The sequence below is a fragment of the Botryllus schlosseri genome, chromosome 10, assembly GCF_051294905.1.
Source record: "Botryllus schlosseri isolate E-star chromosome 10, Bs_hap1, whole genome shotgun sequence".
In the NCBI taxonomy this organism is placed as follows: domain Eukaryota; kingdom Metazoa; phylum Chordata; class Ascidiacea; order Stolidobranchia; family Styelidae; genus Botryllus; species Botryllus schlosseri.
The window spans coordinates 15,862,417-15,879,749 of NC_137245.1; the positions used below are offsets into that span (position 1 = coordinate 15,862,417).

The following is a 17,333-nucleotide window of genomic DNA, read 5'->3' on the forward strand; positions in this document are numbered from 1 at the left end:
AAGTCACGAAATAACACCATAACGAAGTCATATCAACGGGTCCGCCCGCCCGAAGATGTTTAATCAATATTTACGGGCCCTATCGTTTTCAAGACACTTCACTCTGCTCAACCGGTAAATCTAATTAAGTGAGTGGAGAGGACAATAAATTGATAGCATAATATATATGCAATCACCGATCTGATTGACCGATTTTATCATAAATTATCGAAAATTTTCGCGCCTCGCTTTCGCTCGGCTCACAATACAGTACAGATAATTTCGTGACTAACGCGAACAACGTGATGGGTGCCTGACGAGGTGCTGTTTAATTATTATTGAGTGGTCCTACCTTTTCAAACACACCTTACTCAGCTCTACCGGCAAATCTGATTACGTCAGCAGAGAGAAGATAAAAATTGATAACAAATACGCAATTCCCGATCATACTGACTGATGAAATCATAAATTTTTCGCGCTTCGCGCGCTTAGGCGACAAAAACTGATTCACTAAACAAAGTCCCAAAGTTTAAGATGAATAGTGGTAAACAGTGTATCGCCAGAGGGGGGTCTGGGGGGCGAAGCCCCCCAGAAGTTCGATCAATAACCCTATGGGGGGCCCAAGACCAAAGTTTTGGGGGGGCCTGACGAAGTGCTGTTACGGCCCTGCTCCTACCCCTAAATTTTACAAGTCTTGCGTAAACCGTAAGGAAAGAAACAACACAAAAACAATACGCATATTGTTAATATGCGATAAAATGCATCAATTGATAATCGGGTTAAACCTCTCTAGCGAAATGACGAAACGCATGTGGAATCAGTAGAGAACCGTAGTCAAAGGCGGAAAGACTTCATAAATTACCACTCACGTTGCGGCCCTGCAAGCGTATTCGGACCGGAACGCTTTTCTTCCGCTTTCGTGGCCGACCTTGGCGTAAGATATCTCACATAGTGTCGCGCCAGGAATTTCCTCCGCGAAGAGGGATATTACTGTCGGTAGGGTTTGGGCGAGAAAAAGTTTCGGTGTCTTCGGTGCTGGTAAATATGAGTTCATGATAAGATAAACTATAGGTTCCAAAAATTCGTGTTCGTCGTAATTTTTTCATGGAAGCGTTTTTATTGCCTGGTATCTGATTAATGCGACTAGCCTATTTATTATTATCGATGCGACGAAAAGTGCTCGGTGACAATGACGATTTTTCGAGTACTGAAATTACGCGCTCCTCGCTACTGTAAGTTAATTTATCAACCAGAATTGTGATTTCGATACCTCCTTTCCACTGCGGAAGCCCTGAAACCTTGATTGGCCTATCGCAGCATACGAAACAGTACAAAGCTACGAACGTTATTGGAAATAACATATTTCTGAAGTCATGATCATCCTATAACATTCCCACGAAGCGCAATGAAATCGGTATGATTGAAAATATTCCAAAGTAGCTTTAATGCTGTGATGAATAACAGGTATTATATTCTTTGTGGTGGCATAAAAGGTAGGCTACATATTTAAATTAGGACATATTACACTCCGTTATTACGTCATAATGAGTCATACTCGAATATACTCGACTCGACTCGAAGCATATTACGTGATTCTGAATCGAATCAGTCAGGTACTCGATTTTTCCCAGTCCTATTTGATATGTAATGTAGACGAATAAAGATTCTCTCTCTCTCTCTCTCTCTCTCTGTGTGTGTGTGTGTGTGTGTTACTTCTTTGGCTTATCAGCCGAATTAGTTGATACTTTAACATGCTTAAATTTCTCGAGTAAAGAGTTGACGCAATTCAATGTTGATCACTTATCGCATATTTGTGAGTCGCTATTATGCAGCTTCGGGGACGGGGGAGGGGGGGGGTCAAGTCACAGATCACAATAATACCGCTACCACTTGTCATAGCTGACTTGAAACTGAATAGACCCTGGTCGCATGCCGTATTGACTCTCCCCCATCTGTTACCGCAATTGGGTGGCGTTTTGAAATATTGAAATTATTATTAAACGGAACTGCATCGGCCATCCCCTTTCTATGATTTTGATCGACGCTAAACGACGTTGCTATAGCCTAGAATACGATGCGAAATACGACCCGAGCAGATCACGTACTCGTTTTCATAAGAGAAATCTCTGCAAACCTTTGAAATTAGTCAACTGTCCAGTGTCCACTAAAGAAATTCAACGGGAAAGCTTTAATATTCAAGAAGCGAAAGCGATAATCACCGGTTCTTACTATCGTCCCTGCCACATCTCCAGCAGTCCCGTCAGAGATACCCGCCACGGTGACATAGTAAAGTCGATTGCTTTTCAAACCATTGATCTAAAAGTTATTAAGGGCTGATCCTTAACATGACGTCTGACAGATGGGAGTTAGCCTAAGATATTAGCCTGAAACATAATCTACACACTGTAATAGTATGCACAAACATGGAGGTAGAGTAGAAAAGGCCTGTCAATAATTTAATCGAGTAAATATATTCTACTCTACGTCATCCTATGAATTAAAATTGTGCGTTGTATAAGCGATACATAAAAACATGCTGAACTCTAGTTAGAGCTAGGGGCAGGTCAATAGTACTCGAATATTTAATTTGTGATTACAAACGTCACGTCACGATATGTTTGTGTATGCCTTCCTAGATGTTACTTATCTTACACGAACACCAGGTACGATTGCGCAAACAACGTCCAACCTATACCTGATCAAAATACACGTCCGATGTTGTGGGTCCGTTCTCCATTGTCACAATCCATCCTTTCCGATCATTCACGTCATAGAGCGCTTGTATATCAATCTGGTACTGTGATACGTTGGCAATTCCCGTGATTTTTATGGTAACGTTCGTTTGACCGGCGGCATCAAACCGAACATTTTTCGGTGCTGGAGCTGGAGAGCAATAGCATCGTTATGATTTTTTTAATGGCAAGAAAGACAGAATATTGCGGTGTTATTTCTTCATCCAGAACGAAGATACTGGGCCAAGTAGTTCATATACTTCTGAAACCGACTGTTATAAATGAGCGATAATTGGGGGTTCCAGCTCCATGAGCAGAATATAATTTATATTTTAATAATCAGTACTGCGGCAGCTTCTCATTGATACCCGTTTTATCAAATTTAGTGCTCGACAAGCCGGTCAAAAATGGTCGTAAAATTGCTTTTGGACAAATGGAAAGTATGACGTAAACCAAAGGCAGTCAGCCGTTTAATCACGCTGTGCCCACACCATTTAGGACACCATGCTTTCACCCCTAATCGGTGGGCTGGACCCAGATTAAGAAACCGGCCTTTCACAAACGCTCTTCTCGCTTGTAACGCGGTCCTGTTAACACAACACCATGAACGAAATACACTATTTGGCAGGCCGTGTTATTTTTGGCATATGCCAAAAATTGATTATTTTTGGCATTTTCAAATTGTTATTTTTGGCAATTTTGGCATCTGGCTCCTGAAATGCCAAAAATAACACGGCCTGGCGATAACTGTTGGCGTGACAGTACCGTCTCTGTTATAATCCGCTTATGACTATGGTCCACTAATATGACCAATCGCATGCTAATAATCACGAGGAACGGTGCATCTATAGGCCGATTCTGGAGCTAGATCTATAGGATTCGAGAATCATCAAGTCACTGTACGGCTTGAACTAAAAATATGAATGATTAAATGACGTGAGGTCTCCGTCTTGGGGCAAACTGGGTAAAACCCTGGATATGGACAAATAAACCAATTTTGAAGTAATGCCTAGGCCGGGGGTTCTCAAAGGGTGGATCACGGGGGTAATCTGAGGTGGGCCACAGAGTTATTAGGAAAATTCTAGAATTAGTGAAAGTATTGTTATATTTTTTATGATCATTTATTCGAAAATATATTCCTATTATCGAATTATACGTAGGCTATACACAAAGCGTTTCACCCGACTCTGGTGAGATCTAATGGCACGTCATATGGAGTCACAATGTACAAGTCGAAAATGGGAGAGGATACGGCGTCTTTTGTCACCCGGCTATGACAATCTACGGCCAACGGCAACGAAAATAATTTGTATTTAAAAATAAAAATAATAATTATATAATAACTGGAAGTTAGTGCTGAAGTAACCAAGTATTCCGGCAGTGTACGTCGTATGCCCTTGAAAAGGGTGTGCATTAAACTCGGGCTGAAATGCATTTGATGTATAGAATCATGGTAGGTATACTTTGACAGGTCGTATTATTGACATTATTGTGACATAAAATGAGTAACAATTGTAATATATAATAAATTATGATAATATTATTCCCACCTTGGTGGAAATAAAACCGCAATCACACAGTGGATGCGGGGATTGGATCATTGGGTTTCGCGGCGTGAGTGGGACAGCGGAAGTACACAAGAGTTAAGCGATCTTCCAGGGCCGCAACTGTCGCACCCCGAACCCCCAATGGGAGGGAGCTTGAAGGCACCCAAAATTATTTCGTTAGCTCTTTGTTGACGGAGATTTACTGAACTTGGAAATTTTCGTCGCGCCTGGCGCGATTTCTTGTAACTTAAGGCCTATATTTAAATATGATTAGTACGAGAAAAATATGTATATTTTAGCGAAACAGTCATATCGGCGGCGGCGATTACCACACATTGAACAGAACCAGAGGTGGTCAAAGTAGTTAAGAAAGCTACTCAAGTAGAAGTAGAAGTAGCGACGAAAAAATCTACTCAAGTACGAGTAGAAGTACTTCTTTCATAAACAACTTAAAACTACTTGAAGTAGAAGTAGAATTGACCGACTTTAAATCTACTCAAGTAAGTAAGTAGTTGTGAAAACGATCGTAATTCGTTCGCATGGACTGTCAAAAGCTGCAAATGGAGCTACGCGAAAGGTGTAGAGAGCTTGCTTCATATTGATGCATCCCAGGAGGTGTCAATTTTTGCCAGAATAAGCAGTCGTCCACGTCATGGGATGTAAATGATGCCGTTGATATGGAAATGCGATGCTAATTCTTTGTTTACTCGAACACCCCGTTTTAGAGAATATCGTGGCATGGCGCCCTCCCCGATATTATAAGACCCCTAGTTCAGTCGAAGAGCAATACGGAGAAGTTGTGTCGGATACGGCTTTAACACTTTGCGCGATTAGTATATATGTTAATTAAAAATATGGCAGATCGTAAAAATGCCATATATAGTGTATAGCTTTATTTTCGGAAAATATAAAGCATTACTACACTCCCTTTTATACTTCAACATGTATGTTTTCCAGACAAAAGAACTGAAACTATAATTAGAACTCAACCTATAATACTCGTAATTGAAAGAAAAATACAAATACTACTTCTAAAAAGGGGAAAATATATTTCATGTCCTTTGTCCAGAAATGTTCAACGGTGGTCTGCTAAAACAGGTCTAACCTTTAAAAAAGTCAAACTCCACTCTTCCAGATTATGACACGTCATGGGCTGCTAGGTATAATAGGTTATTGCTAGATTGCGAAGCGATAGTTTCAAACATGATGGGAGGGGGGGTGCATACTTACTTTGATGAAATATTTGGTATAGGCGACCATGCGGTGTGAACGGAACCAACCCGGTATCTAAATTATATTCAGCGATACTTTCGTTAATACATACTTGTCAGTCCATATATCTACTGTGCGCGAAGCGCAACGAAAATTCTGGGTATTACATGACTTTTATGAAAATTATATGTTGGTACTACGTGAAAAAAGCCCCGAAATTTCTTAGGCTATCTTTCTTATTAAGGGATTAAACTACTTCTACTTGACAAACTGAAAATAGCGAAAAGTAAGTAAGTAGTTCACAAAATTTTACGAAGTAGAAGTAGAAGTAGCGTAAAAAAGATATACTTGAGTAAGTACCAGAAGTAGAGGGAAACTACTTAAGTACTTCGAAAAAGTAGAAGTACTTCGTTACTGACCACCTCTGAACAGAACTATGACTCTAGGATAAGAGGTGGGCCACAGAACATTTTTAAACATGAAACTGGGTCCCGACCAAAAGAAGGTTAGGAACCCCTGGCCTAGGCCTACTGCCGCTAGCGTCGTAGTGTTTGGAACAAACGCCGACTGTGTCTGAAAATCTCGACTGAGAGCTCACGGCACGTTTTATCTCCTGAATTCATGCTGATAAATGCCTTTTAATGATTTCTATCATGCAAAGTCAGAAATATTGGCAAGATAATAGTCCTTCCACTACGAGTACAAATACTTCTCACCTGCAGCAACTACAGCCCAAATTTGCAAAGCAAAGAAGGTAAAGTACGACAGAGTAAAATCTAACATCTCATTACTGATATTATACCTGAGCAGAGCATGAACACCCTTACCGATCCGTGCATGATGAATGGAGACTGAAGAGCCTTTTATAAGCTCCACGAAGTTGACACAAGGAACTACTTCATGATAGGGTTGGAGAGAGTTGTGTTTACAAATTTCAGCATGCTCGTGACATGCATATCTGTATGGTTGAAGGCAACAGCACTAAGCTGTTCCAGCATGGAGCTCCAGTGGTATCGTAACGTAACGTAACGGGTCCTTTCACATCGCATTGTCGCCAATATGACATGTTTCATCGCAGTCAATACGGCTCAGCAAAACGTGTGGAACTATGGCATTGTAATCTAGTAACACAGGGCGTGGTACTTGACTTTTAAATGTTACGTCCTGTTTTAGTCGACTACCGTGGACGCTTATTGGAAAAAGGACATGAAACATATTTCCCACTTTGCAGAAGTTCTATTTGGATCGGTACACGGTAACTTTGAGTTCTTCTAATTAATTTGAGTTCTTTTATCTGGAGAACATAATATACGGTGAAGTTCGAAACTAGAGCAGTAGGCCGTCTCTATTTCAAGAAAATGAAATATAAATTGCTTTTTAGTATCGAACATATTTTAGTTAACGTATGGTAATCGCGCAAAGCGGTAATGCATTGCTCTTCGTCATAGCTACAGGCCTTGTATACAGGGGAGGATGCCATTCCATGACATGTTCTGAAATTCACTGCTGCGGTAAACAAAGGTTAAGAGGTGCTGTTTCATGGCAAAACTATCTATCATTTACATCCATGAAACGGTCGAATTCTCATGCTGTCGAAAACTTATCTATCATGGAATGTAGCGGCACGACCTCAGCGCTCTGCACCATCCGCTTAGCTCAATTTTTAGTTTTTGACAGTCAACGAGGGCGTATTCAAATTTGATTTTCAAAACTACGTGCTTACTTGAGTAGAACCAATTATACTTCTACTTGCGGTCGTTTTAGGTTGATTTTAAAAGCAATATAGTTGTACTTTCACTGGAGTATATTTCTGTGTCGCTACTTCTACTTGAGAAGCTTTTTTCACTATACTTTGACCATCTCTGCAGTCTAGAGCCTATAGCAGGGGTTGCCAACCTTATTGCTATTCACGGCCGCATTTCGATTACTTATATAGCCAACGCGGCCGTATTCCAAGGCATATAGTCGTAATGAGCTAACTGGACGCCAAATACCCATGTTGAACTGTCTATGTACATTTCCGGCGAATTCCGGACTAATCTACTTTTCATATCTGCTTATTATACGCACCAACATCGCGAGTGGTCACTGGTTATATTATGAACAGCAACTGATATAAGCAATGGTCGCGCCAAGCGCGAAAATTTTTCGTTATTATTATTAGTAGTTTCATATATTCTCATCAAATATTTATCCTTTCTCGGCCCATGTGATCAGATTCACCGGTGGAGTTGATGCAGGGAGTGATTTCTAAAATTTAGGGCAAGTTATTAATGATGATGCATCTTCTGGCGGGCGAATTCTTATTAGTCACTTTTAGGGGGCTTCAGTGCTCTGACAAGATTTTATTTAATATTTTCAGATTCGGTGCGACTGTTGCTTTCGATTCAGGCTAATTTCATTAAATTTTGCAGTTGGGTTGCCAACTATTGGATTACGGCAGCAAATAACATGAGATATGAGTCGCAACCTTACACTCGGTGTCGTTGCACGAAACTACGAGAGCACTGAATCCGTTTGCCGCTTCCCGGCTAGTTTGTAAAGGCTATGGTAGTGTACTATCTATGACCTATGTCTATATACGCATTATGGTATATCCAGATGGTGACAGGCTCCCATTTCACCTACGCATGTCCAACTTGTGCATTGTGACGTCATTCGTTTTCAATACGTCATAATGAACAACTGTGGGCAACATCATTCTTAAAAATATCTCCCTCCACCAAGTCCTTTTTTATCCTGGCTGCGTCTCTGTATTCAACAAATCGCATAGATCTCGACGAAGTGATGATGTCGATTCGACAGCATTTTTTTTTCAGACACATGGGATGACTGCGATAACCAAAATTTATCAGATTTTATATCACGGTTACGGTTTATCTAAGTTAAGAAAATTCAGTACGAACAATGTTTTACATTCTTCTTCGAAAATACGTCACTGAAACACGGTGTATACATAACCAGCGTTCAACTTCAACTCATGCGCGAGTCGAATAAACGATACGGATGACTCGATCAACCTTCGAGTGAAGATGCTCATATGCGGTTATGTGTATTATACATATATTGATATATATCTACTATTTGGATCCGAATGAATAGCCTTTTACGAAGACTCTTCAATGAGATTTTGGCGGTATTCATATAGAAAATTGATATCTATGTAGATATATTTCGTTGTTGTCTGTGGCATCGCATTTTCATGATTGGCGTGATGTCCCCTTAATTACACTTGTAAAATTCCCCGGTAACAGAGTAGCATTGCATTCATTAATAATATTATTGAAAATGACATAGGTTCCGCTTATCACCATGTCGGTCTTCATTCACTTCATCAATCTCGTCCTAAAAAGGAATTATTGTTCTTATTGCACTTTCATCAATCTCGTCCTTGAGAAGGAATTAAATAATAACTATGACGTTAAGGAAAAGACGCAGGTACAGTGTACTTGAACGAATCCGTATATACTCATAAAGTACTCCCTGCTGTAGGATTCAAGCCCTTGGGATTTAGACAATGGAGTGGGCCTATTTATGGGAAGATTTCCCCAAAGTCACAGTTTCATCAGAGGCCTCGTGCTAAAACTAATTATAACTATGATTGTCCGGAAATGGTCAGGTCAACTAGACTAGCCGGGAAACAGTAACTGCAGCCCGCCCCCACGAGGGTATGAGCGGGGTCTAGCCTGGCGATCGCTGGCAGTGGCCGCTGGCCAGGCATAGGACTCTAGCTAAGTACCCTAGATTCGTTATCTATAATAGCACATGTTTTATTCGTGGAAATATGGCTGAATATTGCACGCAGCAGACATAGGTAGCCTACACGACATGAAGTCTGTTGAATTCCGATATCTTCCATCACGATCGGATAGACACGAAAGTTGACGTAATCCACGTGGAATTGCTTATATTTATATCACGGATTCATTATTCTTCATTCTCATCTATAGGCCGCCTGCTCAATAATATCTTACCTTTCATACCTTCAACTTGGTGTTGTAACATAGAGCCTTTACTATGCGTTGGAAGACCGTAAATCATTTTCCCTTGTGATAATTGGAGTCTATAGGTTAAATTCTAAAATCTAAATGGTAAGAGGGCTGTGGAGTCGGAGTCGTACTCTCAAAATCTTTAGCACTACTTGGAGTTGGAGTCGTGAAAAAATACTGGCTGGAGTCGGGGTCGGAGTTTGTGAAAATGCTCCAGACTCTGACTTCTTTAATATGAAAACAAGTGCTTTCGAAGGGCTTTTAAAATAACTCATAATAAAAATAATAGGATTTGTATGTACCAACAATCACTGTTATTAGTAACGATATTGATAACATTGGACATTATTTACAAATTGCAATTCAGCTGCACAGAGGAAAAACTTTGCAAGATGCATCTTCGTGACCAACGCAAAATTGCTGATGCAATCACAAATTGATGCAATTTTTGGAATTATGCCATGATACCGTGAAAGAGTAAATAAAACATTGGTTTCGTAAGTGACAACATCACTTGTAGAATAGATGCAAATATAACCAAACTATATGCTTCACACTTGACAAAATCAAAAACATTTCTAGTAATAAATCAAAGTAAATAAATCAAAAATTGCAAAACAATCTCTGGCCCGCAAATCTTCAGCCGGGAATAGCAGATCTTTTGCTGGCTCCACACTTTGATCCAAGCTACAAGCTACAAGCCAATGAAGAATGTTTCGTCGCCACCTTCAAGAATAACATAAATTGTATCAACTCGAATGTTGGCGTAAAATCACGTTTCGATATACGACCAAACTTACAAAATTAATATCACATACATATTACCCGTAAATCGACATTTTGACTTTCAAATACCTCGTTACAGCGATAAAACACCACAGGTAACTATGATTTGCCGCCTTTATATATAGGCTTGTTTCTGTTGTTAAGTGATTAGTTGGTCCAATACTTTGCTTGATTCTGCTATAGTACCATAGGCCCACCACCCCATAAATATTGTAATTGAATTGAAAATTGTCCACTCGAGGATGTTATTGAATTAAAAAATATGTGGCATTATATATACCCTGATACATGCTCTACATTTGACAGTAAAAATTATGGCTGGTTTGTTACTGTGGAAGGTGATATAGAAAAATGTATTCGTCGAAATACGTCCAAATTTATTTTAACCCCCCAAAACATAAATCATCTGTCACAGACCCTATAACTCACGCAGGTCGAAGTTGTTTTTGCATGTGAGGAAAGATTCTGCCAGCATGCAATTGTAGACAAATTCGTGTACTGTAATCGTGGGATTATCACAGAGAGTGTTTCAAGTATTTTCAGTCCCACTGTCTCATCATTACCATATCTCCGCTACATCTTTGTATTAGTTACTGACTCACTCACAAGAGCTACACTTTTACTGTTTTATCCACATTTTAATTATACGGGATTGGATATAAATCATGTTTGAATGATTCATACATATTGAAGAATATTCGTGGCTTGGTTATATTATGAAAAGTTATAACACATAAAACAGGAAGGATATTCCGAAGTAAATACTTCCATGTTAATTGTACCGGTACCGGTTTTTCGAGCTATGCCACAATGAAACAATTGTGCATGCCATCGTGAATAATGGGTTCGCATATGTTTAATGGTTATATGAAAGTCATTAAACCATAATTGTGGCATATCATTTTAGAAGTAAATTTGTAGTAGGCCTACTGTTGGAGTCGGAGTTGGAGTTCTGTGAGGAAAATAGTCGGAGTCGGAGTCTGTCAGTTCAAAGACTCGGAAGTCGGAGTTGGAGTCGGTATATTAAAAATGTCTGGAGTCGGAGTGCGAGTTGGAGTCGGTGGTAAAATTTACCGACTCCAAAGCCCTGCGTTCGCACTTCGCCCGACTTATCCTATTTGGAACTTCACAGTCCAAAACGGTACAGTAATTACGGACCCGGCATAGGAATAGCTAGAAACATTCGAGCAACAACCTGTCTCCACATATAAATGACGACGCACCCAACATAAATGACGTTGCAATTCCTAAATTACTATTAGATAGTGAGCGTACGTATCCCATCCCCATGCTTAGGTCACCGAGTCAATGCCCTAGTGTTGCAGGAGGTGGCTTAATGACGAGAATTTTTATGCGAATATCAGTACATTTGATATAACCGTGAAAATATCAAGTTGACGAAAACAAAAACATCAGGTTGCGCTTTAAAACACGGCGTTTCATAAATCCATTGGTATATAGGTCCCCAGCACGCGGCCCGCCAGGTGTATTTTTGCGGCCCGCGACCTGGTTTCAGATATCCGAGAATACATATCATTGTTATATTTCTAATGCTTGAAATACTACAATTCAAAAAGTTTCATCGTTTCGATTATTGCCAAATTGCCAATAGCCCACTCATACAAACATATTGCTGTTTATATCGATGTTTTGTTAGGGTTTGTGGAAAAAATAAAAAGTTAGAATAGTAAGGTCAATAACCGTGACTTCAAAATGTTTGCAAAAATCCATTTTTCCTGTGATAGACATATCCACTATTCCCGAACAACAATAGTACGATGTTATTTTCAGAAAAAGTCAGTTTGTGCTGTTTATCACTAGCCTATACAGGTAATATTTGCGCAATGCACGAGGCAGATGATGGTTGCTCGAAAATTGAGCCAACTTTGAAATAAAAATCAGGGGTCCACGGGGGCTCGTGACGGTCCAAAAGAGGGCCGGCATAGTCAAAAAGATTGAGAAACACTGACATAAGGTATATATATGTCTTACGCTCGCGTCTGACAGAGCATATTCAAGCGGTCTTGACAGACCTATCAGCGTCCAGTAGTAGAAAAGCGCGTCCAAATATCGGGTGCAGGGCGTACTACAGAATATATATCATGCTATAATTAATACGTATATTTGATGGAGTAATATCAAGGTAAAGCAGTGTTTTTTTAACAATATGTACCACGCGTGTTAGGTAAAACGGTGCCGACAAATTTTTCGTTACGTAAGTCCGAAGTTTACTAAGCATAACCGTCTTATCTGAAAGTAGGATCATTTCCCGAGCATGTCGGTTTTGCGTGGTATGATCCTTGGAGTTTATTTTTTTAACGGCTTTGTGGAACTATAGTTAGCTATTAAAAATAAATTAATTTTTAATTTTGCCATCTATCATCTTCTCACTGCATGCACTGAAACGTACACATCAACTACACATTAACAGTAAACACCTTTCTTCAGAAGTTCAGAAACTATTTACGCGAAAGTTAAGGCAACGTTATGATAATAATCGCTAACTAACTTAGCTGTGCAAAACAACTATTATTGATATGTAAACAAGTGTTTATTTTGTGTTAACTAATATAGCCCCTAATTATAACGCATATTTTACCATAAAACCTTACTATTATTCACGCGAAATAAAATTGTGAATATAGTAGGCCTACATTCATTCAATAGAACGAATCGGAAATTATTAACGGTAGGCCTGCACAAACTGTGAAATAGAATTGCGTTGAGTTGTTGTTGTTATTTTTCGACTACTTTCCTATATCTGATAGACAAGGAGGGAGTCAGATTAATGGACTTCACCAAATCGATGCGATCAATTTATCGCACTTCTTGTGATACATTTTAATGGAAAAATACACTAAATAATGATGGCATATATAAGGCTGAATAATCATTCAAATTGTTCTGCGCATGACGAAGTATTCGTTATTGTCGGTTTGCGTACCGTGTGTATCCGTATGGTCTTGCACCGCGTATGGCACCTGCTCCCTTGCAAGTTGTGAGGAAATCATGGGGTGGATGATCTGAGCACCTATTTCAGTATCGCTGTAGGCTATACGTTCTGGTGATGGGCAGTTGGGTGTATAATTCGTCTCGAAATTGCTCATGTAAAGGCAGTCGATGAGTTTAAAAAGATTACTTCGATTGTGCGGCGTGGTATTCCGTAATTCAAATACGCTGCCCGCATACCTAAACCCAGTGGCGTAGCAGCTACTTGGCGGTTATGGATCTGCCACATGGGCGACAGGTTGCAAGGGAGGGGGGGTCAAAGTTTGAAGTGGTGACTTATTTTTATTCAACACCACAGAAGTACTGAAAAAGGTGGGTAATGCGGGAGTCGAGGCGAAGTGATGATCTTTTTTAGTCAACACGAGATTTCCAGTAAATAAAATTGAAAAGATTGAAACTATTTCACAATTAAGGCGGGTTTTTCAACGAAAGCCAGGGGCGCCAGCATGTGAGCATATGCTCCTATATGCCATTGCCTAAACCTCAAATGATTAGTTCATATACACATGCCACATTAGTGTTTCTGCAAAACTATTCTCTTTGTATTATGTTTCTCTTGGGATATATAGAATGGTCCGTGGACATATGAGCATGCGACATTACAGCATGCGAGACTTCGGCATGCGACAATTTGGCATGCGACACATGAGCATGTGGGTTAAATTACGGGTTAGGGGTAGGTTAGGGTTGGATTTATGGTTGGGTTATATATATAGGTTAAACATCTGTCTGTAACTCGTATCCCGAGCTGTTGGCAGGACGTGTATGTATAATATGTGCCGCATATAGTGCATACATGTCGGTAAACTACTACCGTCGCGTCACTGTTATTGGCTTATTGCCGCGACCGTATGTGGCTGCAAGTTCAATTAGACTTCAGCTCTCCAAAGTTTGGGAAATACCAGCCGCGTGCAACGTGCGTGATCTTCGGTCAGTTCACAGCAATTCCGGAAAATCCGACGGTTCACGAAATCAACAGTAAATTGCTCACGGATGCCTATACACGAATGTGTTATCTTTTTTCCTTCATGTCATGGGCGTATGCATACAATCAATATAAGGTGATATCAGAGAGTGAATATTAATCACGCAAATTGCCTTGCGTATAACGCAGCAGCTTATCAAACATGGTTAGTTTGCGTGACTTTTACCGTCCCGCTCTGTCTGCTATACTGCCTGCTATACATGTAAATCACGGGAGAAACATGGAGAGAATGAAACGTATTTCTACACCATTGTGCCGAGTTTGTGATCTCATGTCAAAGATTCCTATAATTTTGATCCATATTGTCCAAGCTAAATTAAGTTCCAAAGTAATTTAGAACATAATGTAATTACAGACCCTGTCGCACCAGTCCTTTGTAGGTGTTAAAGGGGCACTGCGCTCTAAAAATGATGTGGTCTCAAATTGAAGATAAAAACGAACAAAAATTTTTGGCCGCGGCAATTTCCTTCAGAACGCCACCGTAATCGAGCTGCGATTTATTGAAATTTCTACAAGACCAGCTGCCGCGGCTGCCTAACCCGTTACATGGCACGATGTCTTCATCGTCGCACTTGCTCGACGCGATGAGGCAGTCACGCAGAGAACGAAACTTAGACACATTTCCTTCATAACATCGGCTGACAACTATCTAAAATTCGTTCTCTGCGTGACTGCCTAATCGCGTCGAGCAAGTGCGACGGTGAAGATATCGTGCCATGTAACGGGTTAAGCAGCCGCGGCAGCTGGTCTTGTAGAAATTTCAATAAATTGCAGCTCCATTACGGTGGCGTTCTGAAGGAAATGGCCGCGGCCAAAAATTTTTGTTCGTTTTTACCTTCAATTTGAGACCACATCATTTTTAGAGCGCAGTGCCCCTTTAAGTGTGGTGTTATGATATGCTTGATTGAGCAGCGATGGGTTCCGTATTGTTTTGATGACAGACAAGCATGTGGTCTGTGGAGAATACACTTCGAATCCGACTTGTAAAGGTATCTGTCTAAGTAGACAGCTAGAAGCTAAGTGATAATACTACATTAAGCACCACGTTTTACAACACTACTACTAATAATAAGTATTACCACTTTGTATACAATATACATAAATTGCGATGGGCATTCGGGTGTATAAGGCGTCTCGAAATGAGTTCAAGTTCAAGTTCAAGTTCGAGTTTATTCATAAAATTTCATCACTTCAAAACATCACAAGACTGCAATACAATGAAAGATAGGAAGATGCCGAGACGACTACCAGTAGTCTTTGAGATCAGACACCCACCTGGGCATAGGCGATGTAAAAAGAGGAGGCACGCAAACTGAATGAAAGTAAAAGATGATAATATAAATCAGGTGGCAAGTGACGGAAGGCGAGATAGATATGTCATGGTCCGGTAAATGGTGAGGGCTTACTAGTGAAGGATGAAGCTTCCGGTTAGGGTTGCATTTAAAAATAAAATCAATTTAAAACAAACACGTTTAAAACTAGTTCCTTGTTTAAAACATGTTTTTTAATTGTTTAATTGTGACGTCACAGTGGAGTGACATTGACAATTGAAAATAAACAGTACATATGGCTCCTTCGACGACAAGGGCTCCCGATCATTGTCATAACTCATGAACAGACCAAATATATCTTTAAGCAGGACTACATCGTTATGCAGCATTTTTATGGTCACCGTTTGTTTTAAATACAACGTTATTTCCATTGATTTGAAGAACATTACTTCGATCGCGCGTTTTCAGCGTAGTGGTGAACGTCGGCGCTATCTGCGCAGGCGGCCCGCGTTCAAGTCCTATACCATCGGATGTTACTCTTGGCTCCTCGTCCCTCGTCTCGCTGTTTTTACGGCGACAAAAAAATCCAGTAAAAAGAACCGATGAAGGATGAAAGAAAAGAGCAAGAAATAGCGACGAAGAAAGATTAACATCATCGACATCGGGCGCTAGGTCAGTGGTTCCCAACCTTTTTCGACTCATCGCCCGCTTTTACAGCTCCGCACCGATCATCGCCCCCCAAATATTGGGAACCGAAAAACAGCACTTCGTCAGGCCCCCGAAAACGTTGGTCTTTGGCCCCATAGGGTGATAAATCAGACCTCCCTCAGCCAGTGGGCTTTTTGTCGCTACATATCGGCTATACCCTACTTCATATACTGTTTGGTGGTAATCACGGTATTTCGCCTAAACGCGCGAAGCGCGAAAAATTTATATAATTCATGTTTGAATCGGTCAATATGATCGGGAATTGCATAATATTGCTATCAATTTTATATCCTCTTTCTGCTCACGTAATCAGATTTTCAGGTAGAGCTGAGTGTGGTGTGTGTTGGAAAAGGTAGGACCCCTAAATAATAATTTAACATCTTCGGGCGGAATCGTTGCTATATTGACTTCGTTACATGATACTCTTTCGTGACCTCCTATATCTGATATGTCAGAAGATATGGAAATCGTCAAAACGTACCAAACTAAAAGACGCACATGATTTCAAATTGGTATTTCTTTACTGGCAAATAATTTTTTCCTTACGGGATGGCATTTGTCCTGTAGGGTTAAGGTCGCCAGGACAGGAACATTCGGCGCCAGTCATTGAGGTGCCTATGGACAATTAAAAATATATCTATCGAAGTTTTTGGTCAGCACAAGGGCATTCCTTTTCGGCCAAGGTCTTATCGCTGCTGATCGTTCTGGCATACTTCTCGGAGTCGCATGTTACATGGCCTCTAACTTCATATGTCTTGGTGCGTCGTGGCCCAGTAATGGCCGACGCCAAAGTCTCCCATTTCCATAAATCATTCGTATGTTTGTTGGGTGACTGGTATCCCAAAATCAAGATATATAAAAATATTAAATCACGCCCTGCGCAAAAAAATTTTGAAGAAGTTGCACGAATTTCTAAAAAAGTTACTCCATAAGTTATGTTAATTCACGAAATATTTTTGGGCTCCTTCGAGTTTGGGCCCCCCACCCCAATTGGGAGGTTTGGGGTGCGGCAGTTACGGTACCGACTCTAAAATAGCCCTTTTAGCAAGCCATCGCCCCCTATCGCCCCCATCGTTGTTTTCGCCCCCTATCGCCCCCCTCTTCCGTTTTCGCCC

At 40.4% G+C, this 17,333-nt stretch overlaps 1 protein-coding gene across 2 annotated transcripts in view; it reads right to left on the reverse strand.

The window, feature by feature from the left end:
• LOC145447736 (uncharacterized) overlaps positions 1-6,334 on the reverse strand; it is a 36,355-nt gene extending 30,021 nt beyond the window's left edge. For both annotated transcript variants that reach the window (XM_080325994.1, XM_080325993.1), the window contains exons 1-4: positions 6,187-6,334; positions 2,675-2,862; positions 2,199-2,295; positions 849-1,014 (exon numbers count right to left, since the gene is read on the reverse strand). In XM_080325994.1, the coding sequence (XP_080182120.1) occupies positions 849-1,014; positions 2,199-2,295; positions 2,675-2,862; positions 6,187-6,253 (518 nt within the window). In that variant the 5' untranslated portion in view covers positions 6,254-6,334. The remainder of the gene's footprint in view (positions 1-848; positions 1,015-2,198; positions 2,296-2,674; positions 2,863-6,186) is intronic.
• Between the last annotated feature and the right edge of the window lie 10,999 nt (positions 6,335-17,333).